Source organism: Mirounga leonina, unplaced genomic scaffold (assembly GCF_011800145.1).
Source record: "Mirounga leonina isolate KUSES-001 unplaced genomic scaffold, KU_Mleo_1.0 Mir_92, whole genome shotgun sequence".
NCBI lineage: Eukaryota > Metazoa > Chordata > Mammalia > Carnivora > Phocidae > Mirounga > Mirounga leonina.
In genome coordinates this window covers 18,353,243-18,380,476 of record NW_023270852.1, presented here as the reverse complement: position 1 = coordinate 18,380,476, position 27,234 = coordinate 18,353,243, and the positions used below count along the sequence as shown (strand labels likewise).

General features: G+C 40.1%; 1 protein-coding gene across 3 annotated transcripts in view; it reads left to right on the top strand.

Moving 5' to 3' along the window:
* The first annotated feature begins 22,578 nt into the window (after nucleotides 1-22,578).
* Nucleotides 22,579-27,234, top strand: part of NARS2 (asparaginyl-tRNA synthetase 2, mitochondrial) — a 138,724-nt gene continuing 134,068 nt past the window's right edge. Inside the window, exons 1-2 of one of the 3 annotated variants that reach the window (XM_034995552.1) lie at nucleotides 22,579-23,196; nucleotides 26,252-26,361. In XM_034995552.1, coding sequence (XP_034851443.1) covers nucleotides 23,056-23,196; nucleotides 26,252-26,361 — 251 coding nt within the window. In that variant the 5' untranslated portion in view covers nucleotides 22,579-23,055. The remainder of the gene's footprint in view (nucleotides 23,197-26,251; nucleotides 26,362-27,234) is intronic. The other 2 variants (XM_034995551.1, XM_034995550.1) reach the window with 2 other exon arrangements.

Below are 27,234 nucleotides of genomic sequence, written 5' to 3'. Positions count from 1 at the left end.
ATTTCACTGTCTTTTCTGTCTTTTCAAAACTCTTATACCTGCTCCACCTCCTCCTCCCTCCCTCCCTCTCTCTTGCCCTCCTCCCCATTCTCCTGTTTCTCTTGACAGAAGACCTTGCCTCCTATTTCTCCATTTGCATCTATTTGAAATAGAAGCAAAGTGAAGAGGACCTCTGCAAGCTGCCTATATACCCACCAACCTGTGTGTGTGCCCAGGTACTCTACCTTCTCCTGTTACTACAGGTGAACGGCTCACCATGCTCTCAGGGAAGCCTAGCCCTGCATTGACTCACCTCACGCCCTCTCACTACTCTACCACATCACGCTCAGGACTCTCTTCTCTCTTTCCCACAGTGGTTTCTCCTCTCTTTCAGATCTTTCCCTTTTGGTTTCCAATCCAGCAAGTAAGGAATTTAGATATCCTCACTCCTGTCCTCACAACAAGAAAAAAGCTGAATAATCTGGAAATCAATAACTCTTCTTAGATCTATCAGAGATTTGAAGTCACAAGGCAAACTGCTGCCCCCAGAACTGGAGAGACAAACCACTTTCTTTAAAAATATAACCCCCCAAATATATATATATATATATAACCCAAGAAAATTGACATAGAAAGAAATAGAAAATCTGTACAGCATCCTACTTATTAAGCGTACTAAAGTTGTCATTTAAACCCTTCTCATGAAGAGAGTTCTAGGCCCACATGGCTAAACTAGTGAATTCCATAAAACATTTAAGAAAGAAATAATACTCATCTTACACAAAGTCTTTCAAAAAATAATACCCTTTGACTGTTGAAACTTCCCTCTCTCCCCCCACCCATATATATCTTTTTCCAATTGACTTGTTTAAATCAGGATCCAAACAAGTGCCCACATGTGAAATGTCTCTTAATTTTCCTTTAATCTATAATGTCTTCTCTCCTTTTTTTAATGCTTTTAACTGTCAAAGAAACTGGTGCATTTGCCCTACAAAATTTACTAAATTCTGGATTAGGCTCATTTCTTCCTCATGGTTTTATTTCATTTGTTCCTCTAATTCCCATATTTCCTGTAAACCAACATGTTCTTTAGAGCAAAGATTTATTGGCAAACCATGGTCAGAAGGCCAAATCTAGCCCACAGCCTCTTTCTGTAATTCCCAAAAGCTAAAAATGGTCATTTGTATTTCTAAAGTGTTTTAAGAACAAATAAACAAGGAAAACAACACATGATAAAGACTATGGCCTGCAAAGCCTAAAATATTTACTATGTGGCTTTTTGCAGATCAAGTTTGCCTACCCCTGACCTAAAGACTCATCAGGGGCACATGGGTGGCTCAGTTAGTTAAGCGTTGGACTCTTGATTTCGGCTCAGGTTGTGATCTCAGGGTTGTGATCTCAGGGTCATGAGATTGAGCCCTGCATCAGGCTCCCAGGTCAGCAGGGAGTCTGCTTGAAATTCTTTCCCTCTGCCCCTCCCCCTGCTCACCCAAGATCTCTCTTTCTCTGATAAATAAATCTTAAGAAAAAGTTTGAATCAAATTTAAGTTTTATTTATTTGTTTAGATTTGTAAATAATGCTTTGCATAGTATTCTGTGTATGCAGATATTTTCTACTGCATGACATCAGGAGGCTTATAATGTCTCATTGTCACATTTTTAGTGATGTTAGGGTTAACCAGTGATTTCAGAGGTGTCAGCCTGATCCATTCCTTACAAAGTTTCCTGTCAATATTTCTCCGAATTGTTTTAGCACCCATTGATGATTGTTGTCTAGATATTTCATTAGAGATTATAAAATGGTTATTATAATTCCCTTGGCATTTTTTAGTTGAAATTCTTCAATACAGAATAACTTTTCCCTTATTAATAATTTGATTACCCTGAAACATAGTTCAGGAGAGTCAGGACAATTGCTTTTTCTTTCTTTCTTCTTATTTACCAATTTTCAGAATAATGAATTGGTGTCCTAACAATCTCCAGAGGTGGTCAAAAGGGCTTTGGGTTTTTCTTTAATTTTTTTTATATGATATTTATGATTTCTTAGAGGTTTATGCATTTGATGTGTTTCCAAAAATTGCAGATGTTATTTTTCATGCACAAAGAGCCCCAACTTTGGGAACCCCTTAAAGTTGTTTTCTGTATTCTTTTTTTTTTTAAGATTTTATTTATTTATTTACTAGAGAGCAAGCGAGAGAGAAACAGCATGAGAGTGGGGAGGGTCAGAGGGAGAAGCAGGCTTCCCGCCAAGCCGGGAGCCCGATGTGGGGCTCGATCCCAGGACTCCGGGATCATGACCTGAGCCGAAGGCAGTCGCTCAACCGACTGAGCCACCCAGGCGCCCCTGTTTTCTGTATTCTTTAACAAGACCTCATCACTTTTTGATAGCTTCCTCACTTTCTGGCACAACAAGCCATCCCATTCTGTATGTTTCCTGCCTCAGCCCTGGAACTGATCATTTCTCCAAGGAACCCTAGTTCCAGTGGTGGCTCCAGTCAGGTTTCACCACCTCCACTCCACTTGCAGAGCCTGTCAATGTCACCAAAGACTCCATATTTCTAAATCCATTGGTCATTTATCAGTTCCCATCTGACTTGATCTATCTGTAGCTTTTGACATGGTTAGTCACTCCCTCCTTTCTCTCCTGTATGGGCCTCTACTCAGTCCCCTTTGTTGGTTCTTTTTTGTTTCCCCAACCTCTCAATATTGGCTGCCCCAGTGCTCAGTCCTTGAACCTTTTTTTTTTTAAAGATTTTATTTATTTATTTGAGAAAGAGAGAACACATGAGAGGGGGGAGGGTCAGAGGGAGAAGCAGACTCCCCGCCGAGCAGGGAGCCCAATGCGGGACTCGATCCCGGGACTCCAGGATCATGACCTGAGCCGAAGGCAGTCGCTTAAACAACTGAGCCACCCAGGCACCCCAGTTCTTGAACCTTTTTTTGTTTTTACCTACACTGACTTTCTTTGAGTTGTCATCAGTTTTATGACAGTATGCTAATTACCCTAACGTTATCTCCAACCTAAATGAATTCCCCAAATTCCAGACTTGTATGTCCAACTGCCTACTAAACTAAAGATCTCTCAGACTTAACATGTCTAAAAGCAAACTCCTAATCTTGCCAACTCCCACCCCGAGAACCTACTTCTCCCACAGTCTTCTTCCTCTTGCTGTCTGGCAACTTCATCATTCCTTCACTCAGCTCAGATTCTGAATGTCGTCCTTGACACCTTCCTCAACACACCACATCCAGATACCTCAGGAAATCCTGCCGGCTTCAAAACATATCCAGAATCAGAACACTTCTTAAGACTTCTGCTACAAACCACCATTATTTCTCTTCTGGATTATTGCAGCAACCTCCTAACTGCACTCTCTCTCTGCCTTTGCCCCCTTCCCCCCCTCTGACCTAGTCTCAATACAGTAGCCAGCCACCATTTGACTTACAGTTAAAGTCAAATAATGTTACTCTCCCCGTTGAAAACCTTTAAGTGGTTCCCCATCTTACCCAAGCTAAAAACCAAAGTCCATCTTTCAACTTGTAAGTCCCCATGTCTTATGGCTCCTGATTACTTTTCTGGCCTCTATCTCTCTTCTGGCCCACCTCACTCCAGCTACACACCTCTTTCTTGTTCTTTGAGCCCACCAAGCATGCTCCCTGGTCAGGGCTTTTGCATTTGCCTTTCCCTCTGCCTAGAATGCTCTTCCTTCAAATATCCTCAGAGCTTACTCCTCATCTCCTTTAGATGTTACCTTCCCAACAAGATCTTCTTCCCTGGCCACTCTATTTAAAATGTAATTCTCCCCCAACATCCTTATCTCCTTTCCCTGATTTCTTTCTTCTATATGGTGCTAAAACAATCTAACATACCACATGACTTACTTAGTTATATGTTTACTGTCTGTTTCTACTACTAGAAGGTATGCTCTTTGAGGGCAGGGATTTTTGTCTAGTGTCTTCACTGCTGTATCCCTAGCAGCCATAAGAGTGCCTGGCTCATAATATTTTGTAAATAAGTGAGTGGATAGAATTGTTGAGAGGATTAAATGAGCTAATACATCTAAAACCCTTAGTGCAGTAAAATGTATCTATTGGCTTTAACACTGTTATAATGAACCATTCTGTTTCCTCTGTATGAATCCACTTACTCATCTAAGTCAATAGCAGCTTTCCAGAGAAGGGGAAAGGGTCAGTATAGGACAATACTGTAGTAGGGACTGTAAGACTATTTCTTTCTGGGTTACACATCAGTAGCTCAACATCTATACCTCTGGCACATTTTTTTGTTGTTGTTGTTTGTTTTGGTTTGTTTTTTTTGGGTTTTTTTAAAGATTTTATTTATTTATTTGAGAGAGAGAGCATGAGAGGGGGGAGGGTCAGAGGGAGAAGCAGACTCCCTGCTGAGCACAGGGAGCCCGATGGGGGACTCGATCCTGCGACTCCAGGATCATGACCTGAGCTGAAGGCAGTCGCTTAACCAACTGAGCCACCCAGGCACCCTCTCTGGCACATGTTAATATGAGGATACTTAATGGACTCTTTCAGAGAGCTTTAATTTTTCTATAGAAGGCCTTCCAGAGGGGAGTTAAGATGGCAGAGTAGTAGGGGGACCATGAGCTTGCCTTGTCCCTTAAACACAGCTTGATCAACATCAAATCATTTTGAGCAAGTAGGAAATCAATCTGAGGATTAAGAAAACAATCTGCATAATTGGAGGGAGAGAACATGGCAGATGCAAGGTTTAGAGACATGATTTGGGGCAGAGAAAAGCCAGGATGCCATGAAGAGGAGGGAACCCTCTTCACAGAGCAAAGTCATGGAGAAGAGGTGGGAGAGGGAGCAACTGTGCAGGGTTTGTGCAAGACACCATGGTGTGAGGATCCCCTGGGTCACGTTGGGAGAGAATGAATGTTCCCCTTCTGGAACATTTGGAACATTTGGAACATTTGGAACAGGGTATATTGCCTCTCCAAGGAAAAAAAGCCCACCGGGTGCCACTGATTGGCTGTTCAACAGCAGGGGACAGAGGCACACACGGAGGGCAGATAACCTGGTTGCAGCTTTTTGCTGTGCCTCATCATAGACTCTGGGCACCTATGCGGAGTGCCACTGTTCTTCTGGGACAGAAGGGTGCCCGCACAGCACTTCAAGGCTCTCCTCTGGCGGGGGGAGCAGGTCTGTGCCTTGCCAGTCCTTTAAGATCTGGAGTTTTGAATCTGAACCACTGGCCAGAAATAAAACACAGGAGAACTGTGATGCCAGATATGCGGATGGTCTGGGCACAGACAGGTTGAGGGCAGGGATCTGATGAAAGCCTGGGACACAGGAGGGGACATTACTTGCTTTTCTATGAGGACCTCCTAAACAGTAGTGACTAGGAGTTCTCCTCCCTGGGGAGAGAGGGCAGGGTGACGCCATCTTCCAGAACCCCTCCCTTCCCCGCCACCAGCGTGAACTACAGTGAGAAACACAGTGCCTCCAGCGGAGGCTGGAGTTGCTTACACCAAACCCCACCCACCTGCACCTCGCAGGGGCATCTTTACTAGGGTAGGTCTGATTGTGAGTCAGCACAGCGGGCCTCTTCCTCAAAAGACGAACACAGGCTCCCCAACATGTACCAAGTCTACTGATCATAGAGGGCTCCAAAGCACCAGCTTCAGTTCTGGTGGAAATAGAACCAGGCTTTTTTCTTTTTTTTTTTTTCATTTTTTATTCATTTTTTTTTTTTTTCCTTGGGAATCAGGCTTATAGTTTTTTGTTCAATTGTTAGTTTCCTTTTCTCATTTTGTGGATCAGGCTTTTTTTTTTTTCTTCTTTCTTTTTCTTTGGAATTAGGCTTATGGTTTTTTGTTTGTTTGCTTTTCCTTTTCCTTTCCTTTTCTCTTTTCATGAATCAGGCTTTTTTTTTTAATCAGGCTTATCTTAACAAATAAATCAAAGCATACCTAGTTAAAGGCCCAAACACTCCCCACCGCAAGCAAGGAAGAACTCTGCAGAGGACTGACCTATGGGAAAGAGCAGCAAAAACACAATGGCAGAGTGCACACAGCATACACCAGAAACACTGCCCCAAGCGCCAGGCCCTGGAAGGTGTATGACTGTCTTCTTTTGTTTTTTAATGGCACCATCTTTAATTTAATTTAATTTATTTATTTGGAGAGAGAGAGAGAGAACATGTGAGGGGGAGGGGCAAAGGGAGAGGAAGAGAGAGCATCTTAAGCAGGCTCCACACAGCATGGAGCCCAATATGGGGCTCAATCTCCCACCCTGAGATCATGACCTGAACCAAAATCAAGAGTCAGACGCTTAACTGACTGAGCCACCCAGGCACCCCTGGCCCCTTCTTAATATATAGTATTACTCTCAGGAGCAGGAAACATAAGAAGCTTTCATAACACGCAAAAGACAGAAACCTAGACATAATGACAAGACAAAGGAACTTCCCCCAAAAGTAAGATCAAGAAGAAATCACAACCAGGGATTTGCTAAAAACAGATATAAGCAATATATCTGAACAATAATTTAAAACAACAGTCTTAAGAATACTAACTGGGCTTTAAAAAAGTGTAGGAGACACCAGAGAAACCCTGGTTGGTGAGATAAAAGACCTAAAAACTGGTCAGGCCAAAATTAAAAATGCTATAACTGAGATGCAAGACTGACTAGATGTAATCACAAGGAGGACAGAAGAAGCAGAGGATCAAATAGGTGATATAGAAGATAAAATTATGGAAAATAAGCCAAAAAGAAGAGAGAAAGAAAACTCTTGTTCATGAATATAGACTTAGGGAACTCAGCAATTCCACAAAGCACGATGATACCCATATCATAGGAGTTCCAGAAGAAGAAGAGTGAGAAAAAGAGCAGAAGGTTTATTTGAACAAATTATAGCTGAGAACTTCCCTGATCTGGGGAAGGAAACAGGAATTCAAGTCCAAAAGGCACAGAGAACTCCCCTCAAAACCAACAAAAACAGGTTAACACCATGATATGTCAGAGTGAAACTTGCAAAATACAAAGATAAAGAAAGAATTCTGAAAGCAGCTAGGGACAAGAGGTCCTTAACCTGCAAGGGTAGACACATAAGGTTAGTAGCAGACCTGTCCACAGAAACTTGACAGGCAGAAAGAAGTAGCATGATATATTCAATATGCTGAATGGGAAAAATATGCACCCAAGAATACTATATCCAGGAAGGCTGTCATTCAGAATAGAAGGAGAGATAAAGAGTTTCCAAGACAAGCAAAAACTAAAGGAGTTCATGACCTCTAAACCAGCTCTGCAAGAAATATTAAAGGGGACCCTTTGAGCAGGAAAGAGAGACCAAAAGCTACAAAGATTAGAAAGGAACAATCTATAAGAACAGTGACTTTACAGGTAATACAATGGCACTAAAGTCATATCTATCAGTAATTACTCTGAATTTAAATGGACCAAATGCATAAAAGACATAGGATATCAGAATGGATAAAACAAACAAACAAACAAACTCCATCAATATGCTGCTCATTTTAGACCCAAAGACACCTCCAGATTGAAAGTGAAGAGGTGGAGAACCGTCAATCCTGCTAATGGACATTAAAGGAAAGCTGGAGTAGCCATACTTCTATCAGACAAACTAGATTTTAAACCAAAGACTGTAAAAGAGATGAAGAAAGGAAATATCATAAAAAAGGGGTCTATCCAGTAAGAAGATCTAACAATTGTAAATATTTATGCCCCCAGCTTGGAAGCAGCCAAATATAAAGTAATTAATAAGAAACTTAAACTCATTGGTAATAACACAATAATAGTTGGGCACTTCAACACCCCACTCACAGCAATGGACAGATCATCTAAGCAGAAGATCAACAAGGAAACAATAGCTTTGAATGACACACTGGACCAGATGGACTTTACTAATATATTCAGAGCATGTCATCCTAAAGCAGCAGAATATACATTCTTTTCAAATGCACATGGAAAAATTTAAAAATGCATGGAAGCAAATGAAAATGAAGACACAACAGTCCAAAACCTTTGGGATGCAGCAAAGGCAGTCCTAAGAGGGAAGTATAGAGCAATACAGGCCTACCTCAAGAAGCAAGAAAACCCTCAAATCTATAACCTAACCTTACGCCTAAAGGAGCTGAAAAAAGAACAGCAAATAAAGCCTAAAACCAGCAGAAGAAGGGAAATAATTAAGATTAAAGCAGAAGTAAATGATACAGAAATTAAAAAAAAAAAAAAACAATAACAGTAGTCCAGATCAACAAACTAGGAGCTGCTTCTTTGAAAGAATTAACAAAATTGATAAACCCCTGGCCAGACTTATCAAAAAGAAAAGAGAAAGGACCCAAATAAATAAAATCATGAATGAAAGAGAAGAAATCACAACCAACACCATAGAAATACAAACAATTATAAGAGAATATTATGGGAAATTATATGCCAATAGATTGGGTAATCTGGAAGAAATGGATAAATTCCTAGAAACAGGAAGAGAGAAAATTTGAACAGACCCATAACCAGCAAAGAAATTGAATTCTAATGAAAAATCTCCCAACAAACAAGAGTCCAGGACCAGATGGCTTCCCAGGAGAATTCTACCAAACATTTAAAGAAGAATTAATACCTATTCTTCTGAAGCTGTTCCCAAAAATAGAAATGGAAGGAAAACTTCCAGGCCAGTATTACCTTGATCCCCAAACCAAACAAACACCCCACTAAATAGGAGAATTACAGACCAATATCCCTGATAAACATGGATGCAAAAATCTCAACAAGATACTAGCTAATCGAATACAATAGTACATTAAAAAGATTATTCACCATGATCAAGTGGGATTTATTCCTGGGCCACAGGGGTGGTTCAATATCCACAAATCAATCAACATGATACACCACATTAATAAAGGATAAGAACCATATCATCCTCTCAATAGATCCAGAAAAACATTTGAAAAAATACAGCATCCTTTTTTTTTTTTTTAAGATTGTATTTATTTAGGGGCGCCTGGGTGGCTCAGTCATTAAGCGTCTGCCTTCAGCTCAGGTCATGATCCCGCGGTCCTGGGATCGAGCCCTGCATCGGGCTCCCTGCTCAGCGGGAAGCCTGCTTCTCCATCTCCCTCTCCCCCTGCTTGTGTTCCCTCTCTCGCTGTGTCTCTCTCTGTCAAATAAATAAATAAGTAATAATAAATAACACAATAATAATAATAAATAATAATAAAATAAAATCTTTATTTAAATATATAATAATAAATAATACAATAACAATAATAATAATAAATCAGACAGCAAAAAGAAATAAAGGCATCCAAACCGGCAAAGAAGAAGACAAACTTTCACTCTTCACAGATGACATGATACTCTATGTAGAAAACCTGAAAGGCTCCACCAAAAAAAATTGCTAGAACCAATACATGAATTCAGAAAAGTCATAGGATGTAAAATCAAAATACAGAAATCTGTTGCATTTCTATACACCAATAACGAAGCAAGAGAAACTGAAATCAAGGAATGAATCCCATTTACAATTGTACCCCAAACCATAAGATACCTAGGAATAAACCTAACCAAAGAGGTAAGAGATCTGTGCTCTAAAAACTATAGAACATGGGGTGCCTGGGTGGCTCAGTCATTAAGTGTCTGCCTTCAGCTCAGGTCATGGTCCCAGGGTCCTGGGATCAAGCTCTGCATTGGGCTCCCTGCAGGAGGCCTGCTTCTCCCTCTCCCACTCTCCCTGCTTGTGTTCCTTCTCTCACTTTATCTCTTGCTGTCAAATAAATAAAATCTTTTAAAAAATATAAATAAATAAAAATAAAAACCTATAGAACACTTACAAAAGAAATTGAAGAAGACACAAAGAAATGGAAAAGCATTCCATGCTCATGGGTTGGAAGAACAAATATTGTTAAAATGTCTATACTACCCAAAGCAATCTACACATTCAATGCAATCCCAATCAAAATAATACCAGCATTTCTCACAGAGCTAGAACAAACAATCCTAAAATTTGTATGGAACAGAAAAGACCCTGAATAGCCAAAGTAATGTTGAAAAAGAAAAGAAAAGCGTAAGTCATCACAATCCCAGACTTCAAGCTGTATTACAAAGCTGTCATCATCAGGACAGTATGGTACTGGCACAAAAACAGACACATAGATCAATGGAACAGAATAGAGAGCCCAGAAATGGACCCACAACTCTATGGTCAAATGATCTTCCACAAAGCAGGAAAGAATATCCAATGGAAAAAGATTGTTTCTTCAACAAATGGTGTTGGGAAAACTGGACAGCAATATGCAGAAAAATGAAACTGGACCACTTTCTTATACCATCACAAAAATAAATTCAAAACGGATGATGAAAGACCTAAATGTGAGACAGGAATCCATTAAAATCATAGAGGAGAAAACAGGCAGCAACCTCTTTGACCTCGGCCACAGCAACTTCTTACTAGACACATCTCCGGAAGCAAAGGAAACAAAAGCAAAAATGAACTATTGGGACGTCATCAAGATAAAAGCTTCGTACAACAAAGGAAACAATCAACAAAACTAAAAGACAACTGATGGAATGGGAGAAGATATTTGCAAATGACATATGGGTTAAAGGGCTAGTATCCAGAATCTATAAAGAACTCATCAAAATCAACACCCCAAAAATAATCCAGTTAAGAAATGGGCAGAAGGCATAGAACAGACATTTCTCCAAAGAAGGCAAACGGATGGCTAACCGACACATGAAAAAATGCTCAGCATGGGGCGCCTGGGTGGCTCAGTTGGTTAAGCGACTGCCTTCGGCTCAGGTCATGATCCTGGAGTCCTGGGATCAAGTCCCGCATCGGGCTCCCTGCTCGGTGGGGAGTCTGCTTCTCCCTCTGACCCTCCCCCTCTCATGCTCTCTCTCTCTCTCTCAAATAAATAAATAAAATCTTTAAAAAAAAATGCTCAGCATCACTCATCATCAGGGAAATCCAAATCAAAACCTCAATGAGATACCACCTCACACCAGTCAGAATGGCTAAAATTAACAACTCAGGAAACAATAGATGTTGGCAAGGATGCGGAGAAAGGGGAACCTTCCTACACTGTTGGTGGAAATGCAAGCTGGTGCAGCCACTCTGGAAAACAGTATGGAGGTTTCCCAAAAAGTTAAAAACAGAACTACCCTATGACCCAACAATTGCATTCCTAGGTATTTATCCAAAGGATACAAAAATGCTGACTTGAAGGAACACGTGCCCCCCAATGTCTATAGCAGCACTACCAATAGCCAAATCATGACAAGAGCCCAAATGTCCATCGACAGATGAGTGGATAAAGAAGATGTGAGATGTATATATTTACACACACTCAGCCATCAAAAAGAATGAAGTCTTGCCATTTGCAACAACATGGATGGAACTAGAGGATATTATGCTAAGCGAAATTAGTCAGAGAAAGACAAACATCATATGATTTCACTCATGTGGAATTTTAAAAACAAAACAGAGGAACATAGGGGAAGGGAAGGAAAAATAAATAAGATAAAAACAGAGAGGGAGGCAAACCATAAGAGACTCTTAACTACAGAGAACAAACTGAGGGTTGCTGGAGGGGAGGAGGGTGGGGATGCACTAAATGGGTGATGGGCATTCAGGAGGGCACTTGTTGGGATGAGCACTGGGTGTTATATGTAAGTGATGAATCACTAAATTCTACGCCTAAAACCAATACTACACTATATGTTAATGAACTTGAGTTTAAATTTTAAAAAAATTTTTAATTTAATTTAATTTTTTAAAATTTATTTATTTATTTATTTATTTGACAGAGAGACACACAGCGAGAGGGAGAGCACAAGCAGGGAGAGTGGGAGAGGGAGAAGCAGGCTCCCCACTGAGCAGGGAGCCCAATGTGGGGCTCAATCCCAGGACCCTGGGACCATGACCTGAGCTAAAGGCAGATGCTTAACGAATGAGCCACCCAGGCACCCCTAATTTAATTTTAAAAGGAAGACCATTCAGAGAATAATCTTTTTAAAATCTAAGTATTATTACAAAGTCTCCTTTCCCAGGGTGCCTTGCTGGCTCAGTTGGAAGAATATGCAACTCTTGATCTCAGGGTTGTGAGTTTGAGCCCCACATTGGGGGTAGAGATTACTTAAATAAATAAATAAACTTGTAAAAAGATGCAAACAGCAACAAAAGCTCCTATCTCCCAAGTTTTCAATAGATTAAAAAAAAAGTGAGAACAAGACTTTTCTCAGGCCCATATTATATTTCTGTTAACTTCTAGCCTCTAGGTGGGATGAAAATTCATTTATTGCAATTTGTTTTCTGCTACAGAAAGGGGGAGTGCATAATAAACTGTCCTTTTAGGTTCTGCTGGTTTCCTAATGAGGAAAAGACAATGAATGTTAACCTGGATTTCTTTTTTGTTTTGTTTTTAAGAATATTTTTTATTGCCAATGTATTACATTTTGGCTACCTTATGGGTTAAATTGGCTTTTTTTAAATCAACCTTTTAAAATTAAGATATAAGTGACATATAACTTTATATCAGTTTTAGGTATACAGCATAATGGTTTGATGAATATACATATTGCAAAATGATTACAATAAGCTTAGTAAACATCTATCACCACTCATAGTTACAATTTTTTTTCTTGTGATGAGAACTTTTAAGGTTTACTCTCTTAGCTACTTTCAAATACACAATATAGTATTGTTAACTATAGTCATCAGGATTTATTTATTTTATAACAGAAGGGTTTAACATTTAAACTGGTGGACTATGAAAAGCCAAGTGCTGTCTCCAGTGTGGGTGGGCATTATCCAATCCATTCAGGGCTTGAATAGGACAAAAAGGCAGAGGAAGGCTGAATTGCTTCTCTGCCTAGCTGAATGAGCTGGAACATCAGTCTTCTCTTGCCCTCTGCGCTCCTGGTTCTCAGGCCTTCATACTGGGACTGGTATCTACATCTACACTGTGATTCTCTGGCTCTTAGGCTTTCACATTACACCACTGGCCTTCCTTGGTCTTCAGCTTGAAGAGGACAAATCATGGGACTTCTCAGGCTCCATAATCACATGAGCAAATGTACATATTTATAATACATAATAACTCGCTAACTCATTCACTCACTAATTAATTCACTAACTCGGGGTTCTCTAGAGAAACAACAAATAGAATATATCTGTCCTATACAGTAATATAGTAGTGCTAACTACTGGCAAGATGCCTCAGTTCTTGGGCATCTTTATAGGGCTAGTTGAGTATCTTTATGACATGGTACCTGGCAGCACCCAGAGCAATTGATCCAAGAGAAAAAGGAGAAGGGGCAGTGTTTTTTATGACTTATCCTCAGAAATCACACACTAAGACATCTGCTACATTATTTTGGTTATATGAGCTAATCTTGTGTGATTAATATGGAGAGGACTCTACAAAAGAGGCAAGGATCGTTGGAGCCATTTAGAGACTGGCAACCGCAACCAGTCAGTAGGAAATGTAATCTAAACTATGTAATTATACAGGGCTCCAGCCAAACTGATAAATATTAACTACTTTTTTTTTTTTTTAAGTAGACTCCACACCCGATGTGGGGCTTGAACTCAGAGCCCTGAGATCAAGGGTTGCATGTTCTACCAAATGAGCCAGCCAGGCATCCCAAATATTAAACACTTTTTAAATGGGGATTGTATCAATAGCTTTTTGTTTTAAGATTTTATTTATTTATTTGAGAGAGAGAGAGAAAAAACGTGAGCAGGGGGAGGAACAGAGGGAGAGGGGCAAGCAGACTCCACATTGAACACAGAGCCCGAGATCATGACCTGAGCTGAAATCAAGAGTTGGATGTTTAACTGACCGAGCCACCCAGGTGCCCTGAACCAACAGCTTTTTAATGTAACTTGTCATTAATGTGTGTGTACATACACACTATTTAAGAATATATACACATATATATCTCATACTCCTCTATGATATATATTATACTCTAGTAAGGAATGTTAAGTTGCTTAATCTAATATATTGGAAATTAAAATTTTACATTTTTATATCTGTCAATGTACATGATTCTAAAAATAAACCCTGAAAAGAGGAGGAGAAATCAGTTTTCAGGGAAAGTTACATTATCAGCCAATCTTCTTACTGCTGTTCATACAGGGTGGTGGAGCTTGAGGAAATTCTGCTGGAAATCTATGAAAGGGAATATCCATGTCCCTGACTGTTCAGGCATTACTGTTCTTGGACAATCTCCTTGCTGTCCTTCTTTTAACACGCCTTTCACAAGCCCCTTTTGTAAGGAGTTCAAAACAGTTTACTGGGTCATCAACATTTTTTGTTTCCTGTTTGAAAAACCAGGGCATAAGCACATCTCCTTTTTGTGTCTTTAAGTGCTTACATAATTGTCTGTTCGTTTTAGACCAATGGTGAGTGCTGATGCTCCTACACATTCCAGGAACACGTCTCTTCCAGACTCTTTGAGGAAAAAATTCTCTTCAGTTAGAAGTTGCATATCTGGGCGCCTGGGTGGCTCAGTTGGTTAAGCGACTGCCTTCAGCTCGGGTTATGATCCTGGAGTCCCGGGATCGATTCCCGTATTGGGCTCCCTGCTCAGCAGGGGGTCTGCTTCTCCCTCTGACTCTCTTCCCTCTCATGCTCTCTGTGTCACATTCTCTCTCTCAAATAAATAAATAAAATCTTAAAAAAAAAAAAGAAGTTGCATATCTCTGAACAGAGGTTATTCTTTTCCAAAGATAGCACTCATTCTTCATGACATTATATATACTGGGGTGGGAGGGCAGTAATCCTTCAGAAGCAACAGAGAATTTCCTTAAATGAAAGGTATTTCCCAGAAGTCTATAGAAAATATCATGCTTAATATCAGTGGCATACCAAGGGCAGGGCAGTGGGAGTGGTCTGCCCGAGGTGCAGGCACTTAGGAGGTGTACCACTGTAGAAAATTTAAAAACGATAGTAAAATGGACCAAAAGCCAATCTGCTTTTTATTTTTGGTTATAAACCAAAGCTGTTTGTGAAAAGGCACTTCCCTGTGAAAAAAAATACCTACACCTTTGTGGAGTTTTACTATTTGGAGACATTTCTTCTTCACGTGCAAAATTTTTGGAAACTTTTGGGAGGGGGGAATTGCCCATTCTTTTCACTCTCACTTCTTCAGTGGAAAATGCTGCAAAAACGTAGGCATAAATGTAGGTATAGGCCGTGAAAAATGTTCCCAGACAAGATGGAGTGATCATTATGAAGCTGTGGGGGCATCAAAGAAATGTTGAAAAGCTAACTTCATTCTTTGAAGTTCTGTGTGATCAAAAGGAAAATATGAGTATAGGAGGATCAGCTCAGATTGTATTGTCTCCTACATGTAATTTTTCTTTTCCAAGTTATCTGGTTTTCTGGTGTGAAATCTTAGAGGTTGATTATACACAGAAATATTTGCAAGCAGACAGAATAAGCTTCAAACAATTCAAAGTGAAGATGCAAGCCTTAAGATTGTTCCTTGAAGATTACCACATAGAGATGTGTAGAAAAGGCCATTAACCATGCAACCAAAAAGGTGGGGGGAAGGATATAAAAAAATTAACATTTGAATAGAAAAAAATCCATTTTTAAAGAAGAACAGTAACAGAAATGACAAAAGATGTTGGTCTTACATTGCCCAAATAAATCAAAAGGGCAATTTTGAGTGTCAATTATTTTCTTCAAGAACTAGACACTATTTCTAAAGCAAAGGATCAAATAATGTCAAGCTTTGCTATCATTCAGCCATTTCCTCACAATACACCATGGTAAAGGCAACCCACAGAGTGGGTGAAGATATTTGCAATGCTTATAACTGAGAAGAGCGTATATCTAAATTATATATGTGAGAACTTATGTAGATTAATTGGAAAATCAATTACAAAAAAGACTACTCAGTGGAAAAATGGGCAAAAGATTTAGCGAATTCACTAAAGAAGAAAACCCAGTGAAAATAAACATTGAAAGATGCTCAACAAGGAATAGTAATCGGGGAGATACAAAGTAAACTGCAATGAGAGATTACTACACCTCAACCAATATGGCTAAATTTAAAAATCTGACAAGACCAAGTATTGATGAGAATGTAAAGAAACAGCAACTCCCCTAAGTGGCGGGTGACGCTGAGAAAAGTCTGGCTTTATTTACTAAAGCTGAAATCTGTGTACCGTATGATACAGCAATTTTACTCCTAGATATTATTCCCAGCTTAAATACATACACACTTATAGTAAGTTATGTACAAAAATAATCATAGCAGTGTTACTCATAATAACCCCAAACTGGAAACAACCCAAAAATCCATCAACAGAATGGATAAATAAATTGGGTTATAGTCATAAAATGGGATACCAGACGGCAATGAAAATGAACAAACTTTAGTTATAGGCAGTGACACAGTGGATTCTCACCAAAATAGTATTGAGCAAAAGAGATCATACACAAAATAACCCATATTGTATGATTCTATTTACATGAAGTTCAAAAACAAAGGAAACTATAATGTCTAGACTACATACTGAGATGGTGGCAAAACTATAAAGAAAAGCAAAGCAAAGATTACCAAGACAGTCAGAAGAGTAGGGAAATTGTGCTTGCCAAGGGGAAGGGAATGGGCTAGAAGAGTCCTGGCAATGTTCTTTTTCTTGATCTGGATGGTAGTTAGATGGCTATTTGTTTTATAAGCATTCATTAACTACACACTTATATTTTATATATTCTTCTGTTATTTGCATCATAACAAAAAACATTTTTTTAAACCTTCTTTTATTCTCAGCTGTGAAATCCCAGGCTATTACTACATGCCAAATTATCCCAAATAATAAGGCATAAAAATTTGTACGCTTTACTCATTAACCTATTTGCAGAGGATGTTATAATTTCCTTTCAACCCCAATTTCAGAAATGCAAATGTCTATCAATGAGCCAACCAATTAACAAGTATCAAACTCCAGAAGTAATTGTACAAAATCGAAATTTGAAGTAACCTATCTAAGAGAGGACTGTGTCCAGTCTCTCCTAAATCTAAATTTTAACAGGTGATAAAAACCTTAGCCACCCCTGGGAGTAAGTATGTTTTCTTTCATCTGCAGTATAATCACAGAGGATTATGGAAACCTATTTTCTAAAATTTCTAGGTCTTTGCCAAATGTATAGACATTAAACCCACAGTCGACCAGATTAGTATCTGAAATGGGGATGAGGAGAGCAACTGGATACATAAAACAACATGAAAGATATTTTTGAAACAAATTTTTGGTCTTATTTCTAGGAATTTATCCTGCAGATAGACAAGTTCTGCATACGTAATGGGTGAACAAAATACTCAGTGTAGATTGCCCTGATGCCCCAGCAGGGCCAGCAGAGGACGAAGCTCCTTCAGCACCCCTGGGGTCATGCTCCAGCCACTGTGCGCTGGTGTGTCCCCCACCCTAAATCTGGAAGGTGGCTTGGACAGCAGGTGGTTTTGTTATAGTCTCTTTGAAAACACATTAGAAGTTTAATAATAGTAGTAGCAGAAGTGGTACAGCATAAGAAAAGTAGTTGAAGTCTCAGAGGGCCTCCTGAAAGCAAAAGGAAAAACCAGGGAAAGGATGAAACCCAACTACAGAGCCAGAAGGGTTTTTCAAAGTGAGTCAAAGTCATCAGGCAGGAGACCCAGGAATTTGCATTTTAACAAGCACTGCTGGTGATTCTGATATACACGGAAGAACTGTACCTAAAATGTATACAAAGTAGATAGAAATCATTTTGAGCCTTTTGCTTTGGGAATGAAAGAGAATTGGCTGATAAAATTCAGGAGATTCCTTAACTCTAAGACTCATAAATCATGGGGAGTATTCAGTCAGACACCACATGCATTTCTCTATCACAGAATTCACAAAATGCTGCAGTTAATACTGTCAACAGCCCTGTGAAGGAAGTCTAGAGTTTAAGTGACTTCCGGAAAATTCCGATGCTAGGGGGCCCCAGATGAGATTTGAACCAGGACTTCTGATTGCCAGGTTAGCGCTCTTTTCCACTATGCTACTGACAATGATGGGTGATATGGTTGACATGGAATTTTGAGGGGGAAAAAAAAAGGAATAAAGAACATAAAATCTCTAAAAACACTGAGATACTCTGTCTTACCCAACATTGGTAAAAAATCAAAAGTCTGACTCTATCCATTGTCACTAAAGGTATGGAACTCTGAGAATCCTTGTAAGCTTGCTGGAGGATGTATCAGTTGGAATCCTCAGTTGGGAGAGCAATTTGGCAGTACCTAGTAAAGCTGAAGATGCATAGCTTCTGCACTTAAGGTGTATGATGCAGAGACACTATTTGACGTGTCCCATCTAGTTTTTTCAGCAGTCTTATAATGTAGGGCAGATCCAGTTCTGTGGGTCTTAAAGCTTACATAATTTAGGAGGTTCTTTTGAAGGAAAATAATACAGAACTACAAATATTGAGATAAATATTTATTTAGAATGAGAGAAGTTACAAGAAATTTCTAGAACTTCGGAAATTCATGGCCCTCTCTTCTGAGTTCCTTTAGAAATGCTTCCTAATTGCTTCTCCTCTTCTTTACAACTCCCAGCAGCACCCAGCACTGGGGGGGAGGGGCTGGGGAGAGGGGGATGCTGAGGGGTATGAGACTTATTTGCATAAATTCAAATAAGGGGCTCTGAGTTTACCTTTCATTAGCTTCATGGTAAATCTACTGCTGTTTTTAACAGAAAAACATTGAAAGCAGCCCAAATAACTATCAGAATGAGAATGAATGAATTGTGGTATATTCATATGACAGAATACTATAAAGAATGAGTTGCAGCTACATGGATATATGTGAAAAACTAAATTTGAGTTGCAGAATAATTTATAGAGTAAGATACCATTAATTTAAATTTTAAAACTATACAGAACAATACAAGAAACTATAGATATGTGCATATTATATAACATATATGTATATGTACACAGATGTGTATATATTATACATATATATAAAATTGTGTGTGTGTGTGTATAATTACATGGAATTATAAAACATGGAAGGAAATGATAAACACTGAATTCTGGATAGTGGTTACCTCTATCCAGGAGGAAAAGAGGGAAATGGGATTGCAGAGAGGTTCAAAGGAGGTCCATTTCCTGGAAGGAGAAAGATCTCAAGGAGATAGGACAAAATATTAAGATTTGATATGACAAACCTAGGTGTTAGCTACCAGGTTTTATTGCATTATTTTCTAAACTCTTCTATATGCAGAAAATAGGTCACATGTTTTACAAAAAAAAAAAAAATCTCTTGCACTAACCAGAGAAAGAAGATGCTCTAATTCTAGCAGCAGACCTGATTCCTCTATTTTTAATATTTAATTTATATTTTTGTTGAGGTATATGTAAGTGAAATGCACAAATCTTAAGTGTACAGCTCAAAGAATGTTTACATATCTGATACAGGTAAGCCCACCAGGATCATGGTATAGAATATTGCCAAATCTCTTCAGCATGTACAATTCCCCTTTTCCTGGCTGATATTCAACTTCTAGCTTCGGCTTAGATGTCACTTCTTCTAGGAAAACTGCCTTACTCCCCCAGCACTTGGTTACTACTGCTCTTCTGTGCATTTTCCTTTAACTGATCATTTACTTGTCAGCTTTTCTTTCTAGATTATGAGCTGCTTTTCTGAAGGTTCTAAACTACACATGTGACTTCTTGTTCTGTTTTGTGCCTGTGCCTTTCCATTTTTCAAGTTAAATTGTGCTCACCAACTTTAGCTTCTTCAGAGAAGCCCAGGATCCTTAGCAATATCCATCCATTCCTTGTCTACACCTAATGTCTCCATAATTTCTGCATCAGGTACTATGTTCCTCTATGTTTTGAGGTCATGACCTTGATACCAAGTTGAGAGTTTCATGAGTAGATTCAAGCATAATGAAAACCCTGAACACAGAGTTGTATTTTATGACCACACAGAGTATCAGAGTAATGCTTGCCTTTTAGAAGCCCTGAAGTTTTGCAAATGAAGCTGAAACCTGTCATGCTGAACCTGATTAAAACCTTCTCTAAAGCTGATGACTAATGCTGACAGTGTTCATTGCCTAGACCTGTATTATCAAAAGGTAACAATAAGTACGTTTCACTTCTGTTCCTCACTCCAGGGAACCTCAGGGAACTCCCTGAATCATAGAGAGACTACTAGGCATGCTGAAGAAGGCAAGTCCTCTTTACGTTGTAGGGGGAGCAGCTGAAGAGTAGTTTAATCACTGGAGTAACAAGTGGGGAAGAGAATGGACTCTGGTGCCAGACTGCCAGTGTAACTTGGTACAAGCTCGAAACCTTGCCAACTTCAGTTTCTACTTTGGAAACTGGGGATGATGATGTTAACCCTACTTCAGAGGGCTATTGTGAGGATTAAGTGAGTTAATATGTGACAACTTCCTGGCACAGAGTAAGCATTTTACAGCACTAGCAACCATTGTTACCAACATAGTAATATATTCATTGTGGTAAGATTACTCTGGCTACTGTCTGAAAGGTGATGAATCTAAAAAAGGCAGTGTCATCCCAACTTGAAAACAAAAATAAGAAAACATGATTTGATCTAGCACAAGATACATGGAGTGGTTTGAACTTAGTACCAGACACACAGATGCTATAGTCAACTTCCAGTCATATACATTTTTAATTAACTACTGCTAATTTTCAGTTTCACCCACCGGTTTCCCTTGTCTTCATCATACTAGTAGGCACTGGTCTCCTGCTTAGAAATTAATTAACCCTTTGGCTTAGACAAGCAATAGGTGAGAGAGTAAAGGAAGTCAGGATCACTGTGGTAAGGACCACAGTTCTTAAAATACACATTGAGGGGAAAGGGGTGGAGAAAGAAGGCAAGACAGAAAAATAGCCTGGGAAGGAAGTGAGCCAATTGGTCACTATTTTTCAACACTTGGACAAGGCAGGCATAGTCAGAAGGGGAGATATGAATTGAAAAACACATTAATGCTGTGATCGTCTTCTTCCCAGATTTTGTAGCCAGCACACCAAAGCCATAGTTATTTTTTTGTTAAAGTCCCAAAGCTACATAATTCTGAAGGTGTTTGGACGTTTCCATTTTTTTAAATTTTATTTGTTATCTCTATACCCAATGTGGGGCTCGAATTCATGACCCCAAGATCAAGAGTTGCATGATCCTACTGAGCCAGCCAGGTACCCCTCCATATTTCTTTTTGAAAGGTTCAAGAAGGCCCAAGAACTCTGGTATATTTCTGGGAGATATTTTTTGTCTGTCTTGAGAACAATTTTACAATTCTTCCAAGCTGTTTGCCCTCCTAGCAACCTTTCCTGCTCACCTTGTTGCAGGAAGTACTCTTTCTTACATCCCAGCATTGCAAAATTCTGATCCTCTTCAAAAACTCAGTTTATTTCCTTCTCTAGGCTACCACTCCTCTTGGCTCAAATATTTATGGGTACTTATAGGTTTATGTTGCAATAATCTGTTTCGTTGTCATTCCCCATGTCTAGACCATGAGCTTCTTGGTGGAAGGGACCATAATTTTATTTCCCACCTTGAGACACTCTATAGTACAATAGTTTAGTGCATGGAGCCAGAATTTCTGAGTTTAAATCTCAGATTTATAGGATGTATTGTATATCCTGGAGCAAGTCATTTCACTTTTCTGTGCCCAAGTTCCTGTATCTGTAAAATGGGCATAATAATAGCAGTAACTTTAAGTTGCCCACCCCCTTTTTTTTTTTTAAGATTTTATTTTATTTATTTGACAGAAAGAGAGAGAGACAGCTAGAGAGGGAACACAAGCAGGGGGAGTGGGAGAGGGAGAAGCAGGCTCCCGGCGGAGCAGGGAGCCTGATGTGGGGCTCCATCCCAGGACCCTGGGATCATGACCTGAGCCGAAGGCAGACGCTTAACGACTGAGCCACCCAGGCGCCCCTGAGTTGCCAACCCTTACTTTTATCTTTTAATTAGATGGAAACCTTTTCATGGTTGTCAGTGAATTATAGAATTTTTTTTTTTAATTGGGAGGGGGTGGTGGATAAATTTAAAAGGGTCATTGTTTCCAGGTCAAACAAATGCAGATAATTGTGTTGGGAAAAAGACAAAGATTCCAGCAGGCAATGGCTGACATTCCCTCCAGTCTCTCTCCAACATCTTGACAGCCTGTTGTGCCTTCTCTGATTTGCATATACAAGAAGAGGGATACCTTCTCCAGCAAGCTGTCTCTGGCATCCCACGGTTAGGCTCCGCCAGGGAACTGATCACACTTTTATGCAGTTGTCTGTTTAGAAGTGTAATACCACACAGCTGTGACTTGAGCAAGGATGATCTATGTCTTGTCTTTCCTTGTGCTCAGAACTCAGGAACAACTGATATCCTCCAGCTAATCCTCTCAACAACTAAGTCTCCTGGAGGCTTTCCTTCTGCATCAGTCCCTTTGCCTCTCAGTGTTCCTCGGCATCACCTGCAAGCTTTAGAAATGAACACCTCTTACGCCCCATCCCAGGTGTGCTCTCCATTTTTCCCAGCAGTAACACCTGCAGCTGGAATGGCTTTGCTCCGCCCCTTCTGAGCCTCTGGCCCGCTCCCTCCCCACTCCGCCCGCACCTGCCTCAAGCCCGCCTTCTCCGTAAACTGGAGTCACAAGTGCGCACGCTCCTTCTTAACCTTCTCGTAGCGTGATGACGTTGACGTTGACGTGTGACGTAGTGGCGGCGGCCCCGCGTGTTTCAGCTAGTGGAGGCGGTCTGAGCTGTGGGTTTGGAAACTACGTGGGACCGTGAGGTGTCTTGGCCGCCTACGGCGCGTGGTTTTTTGGGCTTACGCCGCTGACTCTGTTGTCTCCGCTCCACCCAGTCCCGGGAGAGGGAAGCGCAGGGGGAGGCTCCGTGGGGACAGAGCTGGAGCCCCTGAAGGGGAAGGGAGCAGCCGGGGTTGGGGGGCGTGGAGCGCCTGCGTGCAGGGCTGCAGCCCAGAATTGGGGAGCAATCGAGAGGGGAGGTTCGCCATAGGCAGGGTCCGCCCCAGCCGGGATCGGGGCTGGTCCCGAGGAAGGCCTGGGGCAGCCGCGCGATGTTTGGGGCCCGGTACCTGATCCGAGCCCTGCGCCCCTGTTCCTCCGCTCCCTGCCCGAGACACAAACCTTCAGCCAGACTGAGCGTGCGGGATGCTCTCGGGGCCCAGAACACGAAAGGGGAGCGCGTTAAGGTCCAGGTGGGTGTATGGGAAGGGAGTGGGTTTTTCTTTTTAGTGACTTAAATGGCACCTCCACGACTAGGCTTGCCTTGTCAGAGAGAGTGACAGGCAGGGAAAGGAGAAAAGGTAGCCAATTGTGTGCGTTCACACTTTTCCTTGTCTACCGTTACTTTTTGCAAAACTGTTGGGATGCCTGTGAAGTCCTGGAACTTTGCTTTCACGGTACCAGGACATTACCTGTAAACTTGTTAGTCATACAGCAAAATAAACGTTTCCTTTGTCCCTCATAATGAACATCCACAGTTAATAGTGGTTGCCTCGAGCTAGCTCCTTGAGAGCTGACACCGTGTCTCATCTGTCTTGGTATTCACACATGGCTGACAGTAAATACTTGTTCAACTAAACAATTGCTTTTATTCAACTTTTAACCACCCCAAGGCCTAAAAATGGGGGTTTGCATATAATGTATGTTTAATAAGTTAGGAGAAAGAGTAGAGTGTAGCAGTATGAAACTCTGGAGTCAGGCTGCCTAGGTTCAAATCTGCCACTTAGTGGCTCCTTAATTATGGGCATGTCTCTTATGTGTTCTCTGTTTCCTTCTTATGGCCGTGAAGCTAATAGCAGCCTTAATGTCATAGAGTCCTGAAGCTTGAGGTGATAGGTATTAAGACATTTAGAACAGTGGCTCACAGTCAATAAATGTTGGCTGCTATTATTTCTCTTGTTAATATCACTTGTAACAGCTCCACATAGAAGATTTGCCCTTAAGGGAGTAGACCAAGAAGGTGGTTTGGCCATTCCTTGTAGGTTGCTGAAACACTGATGAAGTTATTTTTGTTGTCCTTGGATATCCTTGATTTTTAGCAGTATGGCCCCTCTGCGTTTCTTTAGGTTTCATATTTTTTCCATGTTACAAATCAAAACCTTTTCTATTTATTCATCATCTATTCATTTGACATACATACATCAATGATCCCTTTGGAGTGGTAAGGATAAAAGCTACTGCTTAGGTTAGAGGCTTTCGTTTTAGTGCTGTGCAGCCTAAGATTGTAGCTACCTGCCATTTGTGGCATTGAGCTCTTGAAATGCAGCTAGTCTAAATGGAAGGGTAAATGTAAAATACCAATTTTGGAGAACAAAATACAAAATATCTCAATATATATTGATTACATGTTGATACTTGGGGCATAATTGGGTTAAATAAAATATTAAAATTAATTTTACCTGCTTTTAGTGTGACCACTAAAACATGCAGAATTACATATGTGGCTCACATTATATTTTTGTATGTCAGCCCTGGTCTAATGGCTAAGACTAGTAATTGGGGCAATGTGATTGGTATTGGTGGTATAAAAATTTTTGAGAAAATAGAGAGGGACGTCCTTAACTATGTGCATAGGTCAAGGAAGACTTCTTATATTAAGTGACATTTCGCTTGAGTCCTGAAGGATGTGAGTTCCTCAGGCAGAGGAACTGGGGATGGGGTGGTGATAGCATTGTAGAGACGTTTGATAATAACGTGAACTTTGAACTGAGAACTGTATTTTAATTCTAGCTCTACTACTTGGGAACTGTGATTTTAATTATTTAGAGAGGTTATCCTAACTTCTCTAAATATGTTCTCCATCTCTAATATTCACTTCATTAAGTTTTTATAAGGAATAAGTAGTAAAATATAAAGAGCTTAGAACAGAAGCACATTTTTAAACGGTGCTTCACAAATGTTATCTTTTACTAACAAGTGAAAAGCAAGACAGTGGTGCTTTGGGAATTACTGTTGATTGAACCTGACCAAAGAGCACCTGCCTTCGGGGAAGCGTGGGGAGGTGAAACCAGAAAGATGGGCACACTCAATTGTGAAAGGCCTTGTATGGGAGACTGAGGCAAGTTGTATTTATTCAATGTAGCCCTAGAAGAAGTTCAAGGGCTTTCTGGTAGACTTGGGTTCAAATTTGGGCTTTATGTTAACCAGCAGTGTGACCTTCAGCAAGTTATTTAACTTCGTTGAGCCCAGATTCTTTACTTGCAAGACAAATTATAATGATAATCCACAGAGCTATTGTGAGGAAGGGGTGAGATAGTATATGAAGAAGGTAGTAAAACACTTGTCAATAGTAGATTTTTAGTGCATGGTAGATATTCTTTCACTGAAAAACATTAATGGACTATCTACTATGTGCTTGACAGTGGCCTTCAAAGCAACTAAAGCATGGTTCCTAAACTTTGAAAATATTATGGACATGGAAATAAGTAATAGAAGAGCTTTAATAGCATTGTCTATAGGGTATGATGGGAACACAAAGTAAGGGTCAAAAACTCTAGTTTTTCTAACTAGAATCATCTTCCTTTTCCCAAGCATGTCTGATAGTTCATCAAACACCATCAGTTGTTAAACACTTGTTCAGTGTCTGCTAGAAGAATATTCTCTTTTCCGTGCTAGTTAAATGTAAGTTAGATGTGATCTGTGAGAACTGTTTTTAGTAGTACTGGTCTACTAGAAGACCTCTCATTTGTACTTACCCATACCTGTCATTTAAATTCAGAGTGTCTTTGAAAGCTTATGTACTAATTATGTTCACATGGAAAGCTTCTTGAGAACTTTGTGTGATACATTCTCAAAGGGAAAAAAATCCCATAAAGATGTTTCTAGTCTATAACTATATAATCTCCCTTCTGGGAATTTTATATAAAAGAAGACGAGGGCCAAAATATGTGCCCTGTTATTTGTTACAGTGGTGAAAAGGAGCGAGGGGCAAGAAGAAATACCTGGAATAGCCAATATTGGGGAAATTGATGATGTGAATTAGGCTCTTCACCTAATGGAATGTTAAGCATCTATTCAGAATGGTGAATTTTATTAACAAAACAAAAAGGTGTGATGCCGAAGCTGTATCTCACTGCAATAAGAATCATACTGAATTTGATATGCTTAGGGGTGAGCTAAAAGCGATTGATTTGTTAAGACAGGATTGAGGACATTTTTTTTTTCATTTAGTCTTATATGTGCGTGTGTAATGAAAATGTAAAATGTTTATGTGTTTTAAACTCACATTTAGAACTTTCTCTTCATTAGGGATGGATTCGTTCAGTCCGATCCCAGAAGGAAGTCTTGTTCCTGCATATAAATGATGGATCGTCTTTGGAAAGCCTTCAGGTTGTAGCAGATTCAAGCTTTGACAGTAGGTGAGTCTTTTGTGTTTTTTTTTTTAAACAAAAGAATCTTTTTTCTTTCATCTCTGCTCCCCATTTCCCTAATCCAATGTTCATATTGCCCCCTGAGTGATCTTTCTAAACAAACCTGCTTTTCAGAGCTTTGAGGCTCAACTCCAACTATCTGGAATCAAAATCCTTCGAGCCCAGGCCTTTCCTTTTCTTTTTTCTTTTTTTTTTTCTCTTTCTCTCTTTTATTTTTTTAAATTTATTTTTTAAAGATTTTATTTATTTGAGAGAGAGAAAGAGAGAGAGAGCACATGAGAGCAGGGAGGGTCAGTGGGAGAAGCAGACTCCCCGCTGAGCAGGGAGCCCAATGTGGGGCTCGATCCCGGGACTCCAGGATCATGACCTGAGCCGAAGGCAGTCGCTCAACCAACTGAGCCACCCAGGCGCCCTATTTTTTTTAATTTAAATTCAGTTAATTAACATAGAATATATTATTAGTTTCAGACGTAGAGTTCAGTGATTCATCAATCTTATATTAACACCCAGTGCTCATTACATCACATGCCCTCCTTCATGTCCATCACCCAGTTACCCCATCCCTGCCCCCCCAGCAACCCTCGGTTTGTTTCTTATGATTAAGAGTCTCTTATGGTTTGTCTCCCTCTCTGATTTTGTCTTGTTTTATTTTTCCCTCCCCTCCCTATGCTCCTCTATTTTGTTTCTTAAATTCCACAAATGAGGGCGCCTGGGTGGCTCAGTTGGTTAAGCGACTGCCTTCGGCTCAGGTCATGATTCTGGAGTCCCGGGATCGAGTCCCACATCAGGCTCCCTGCTCGGCAGGGAGTCTGCTTCTCCCTCTGACCCTCTTCCCTCTCGTGCTCTCTGTCTCTCATTCTC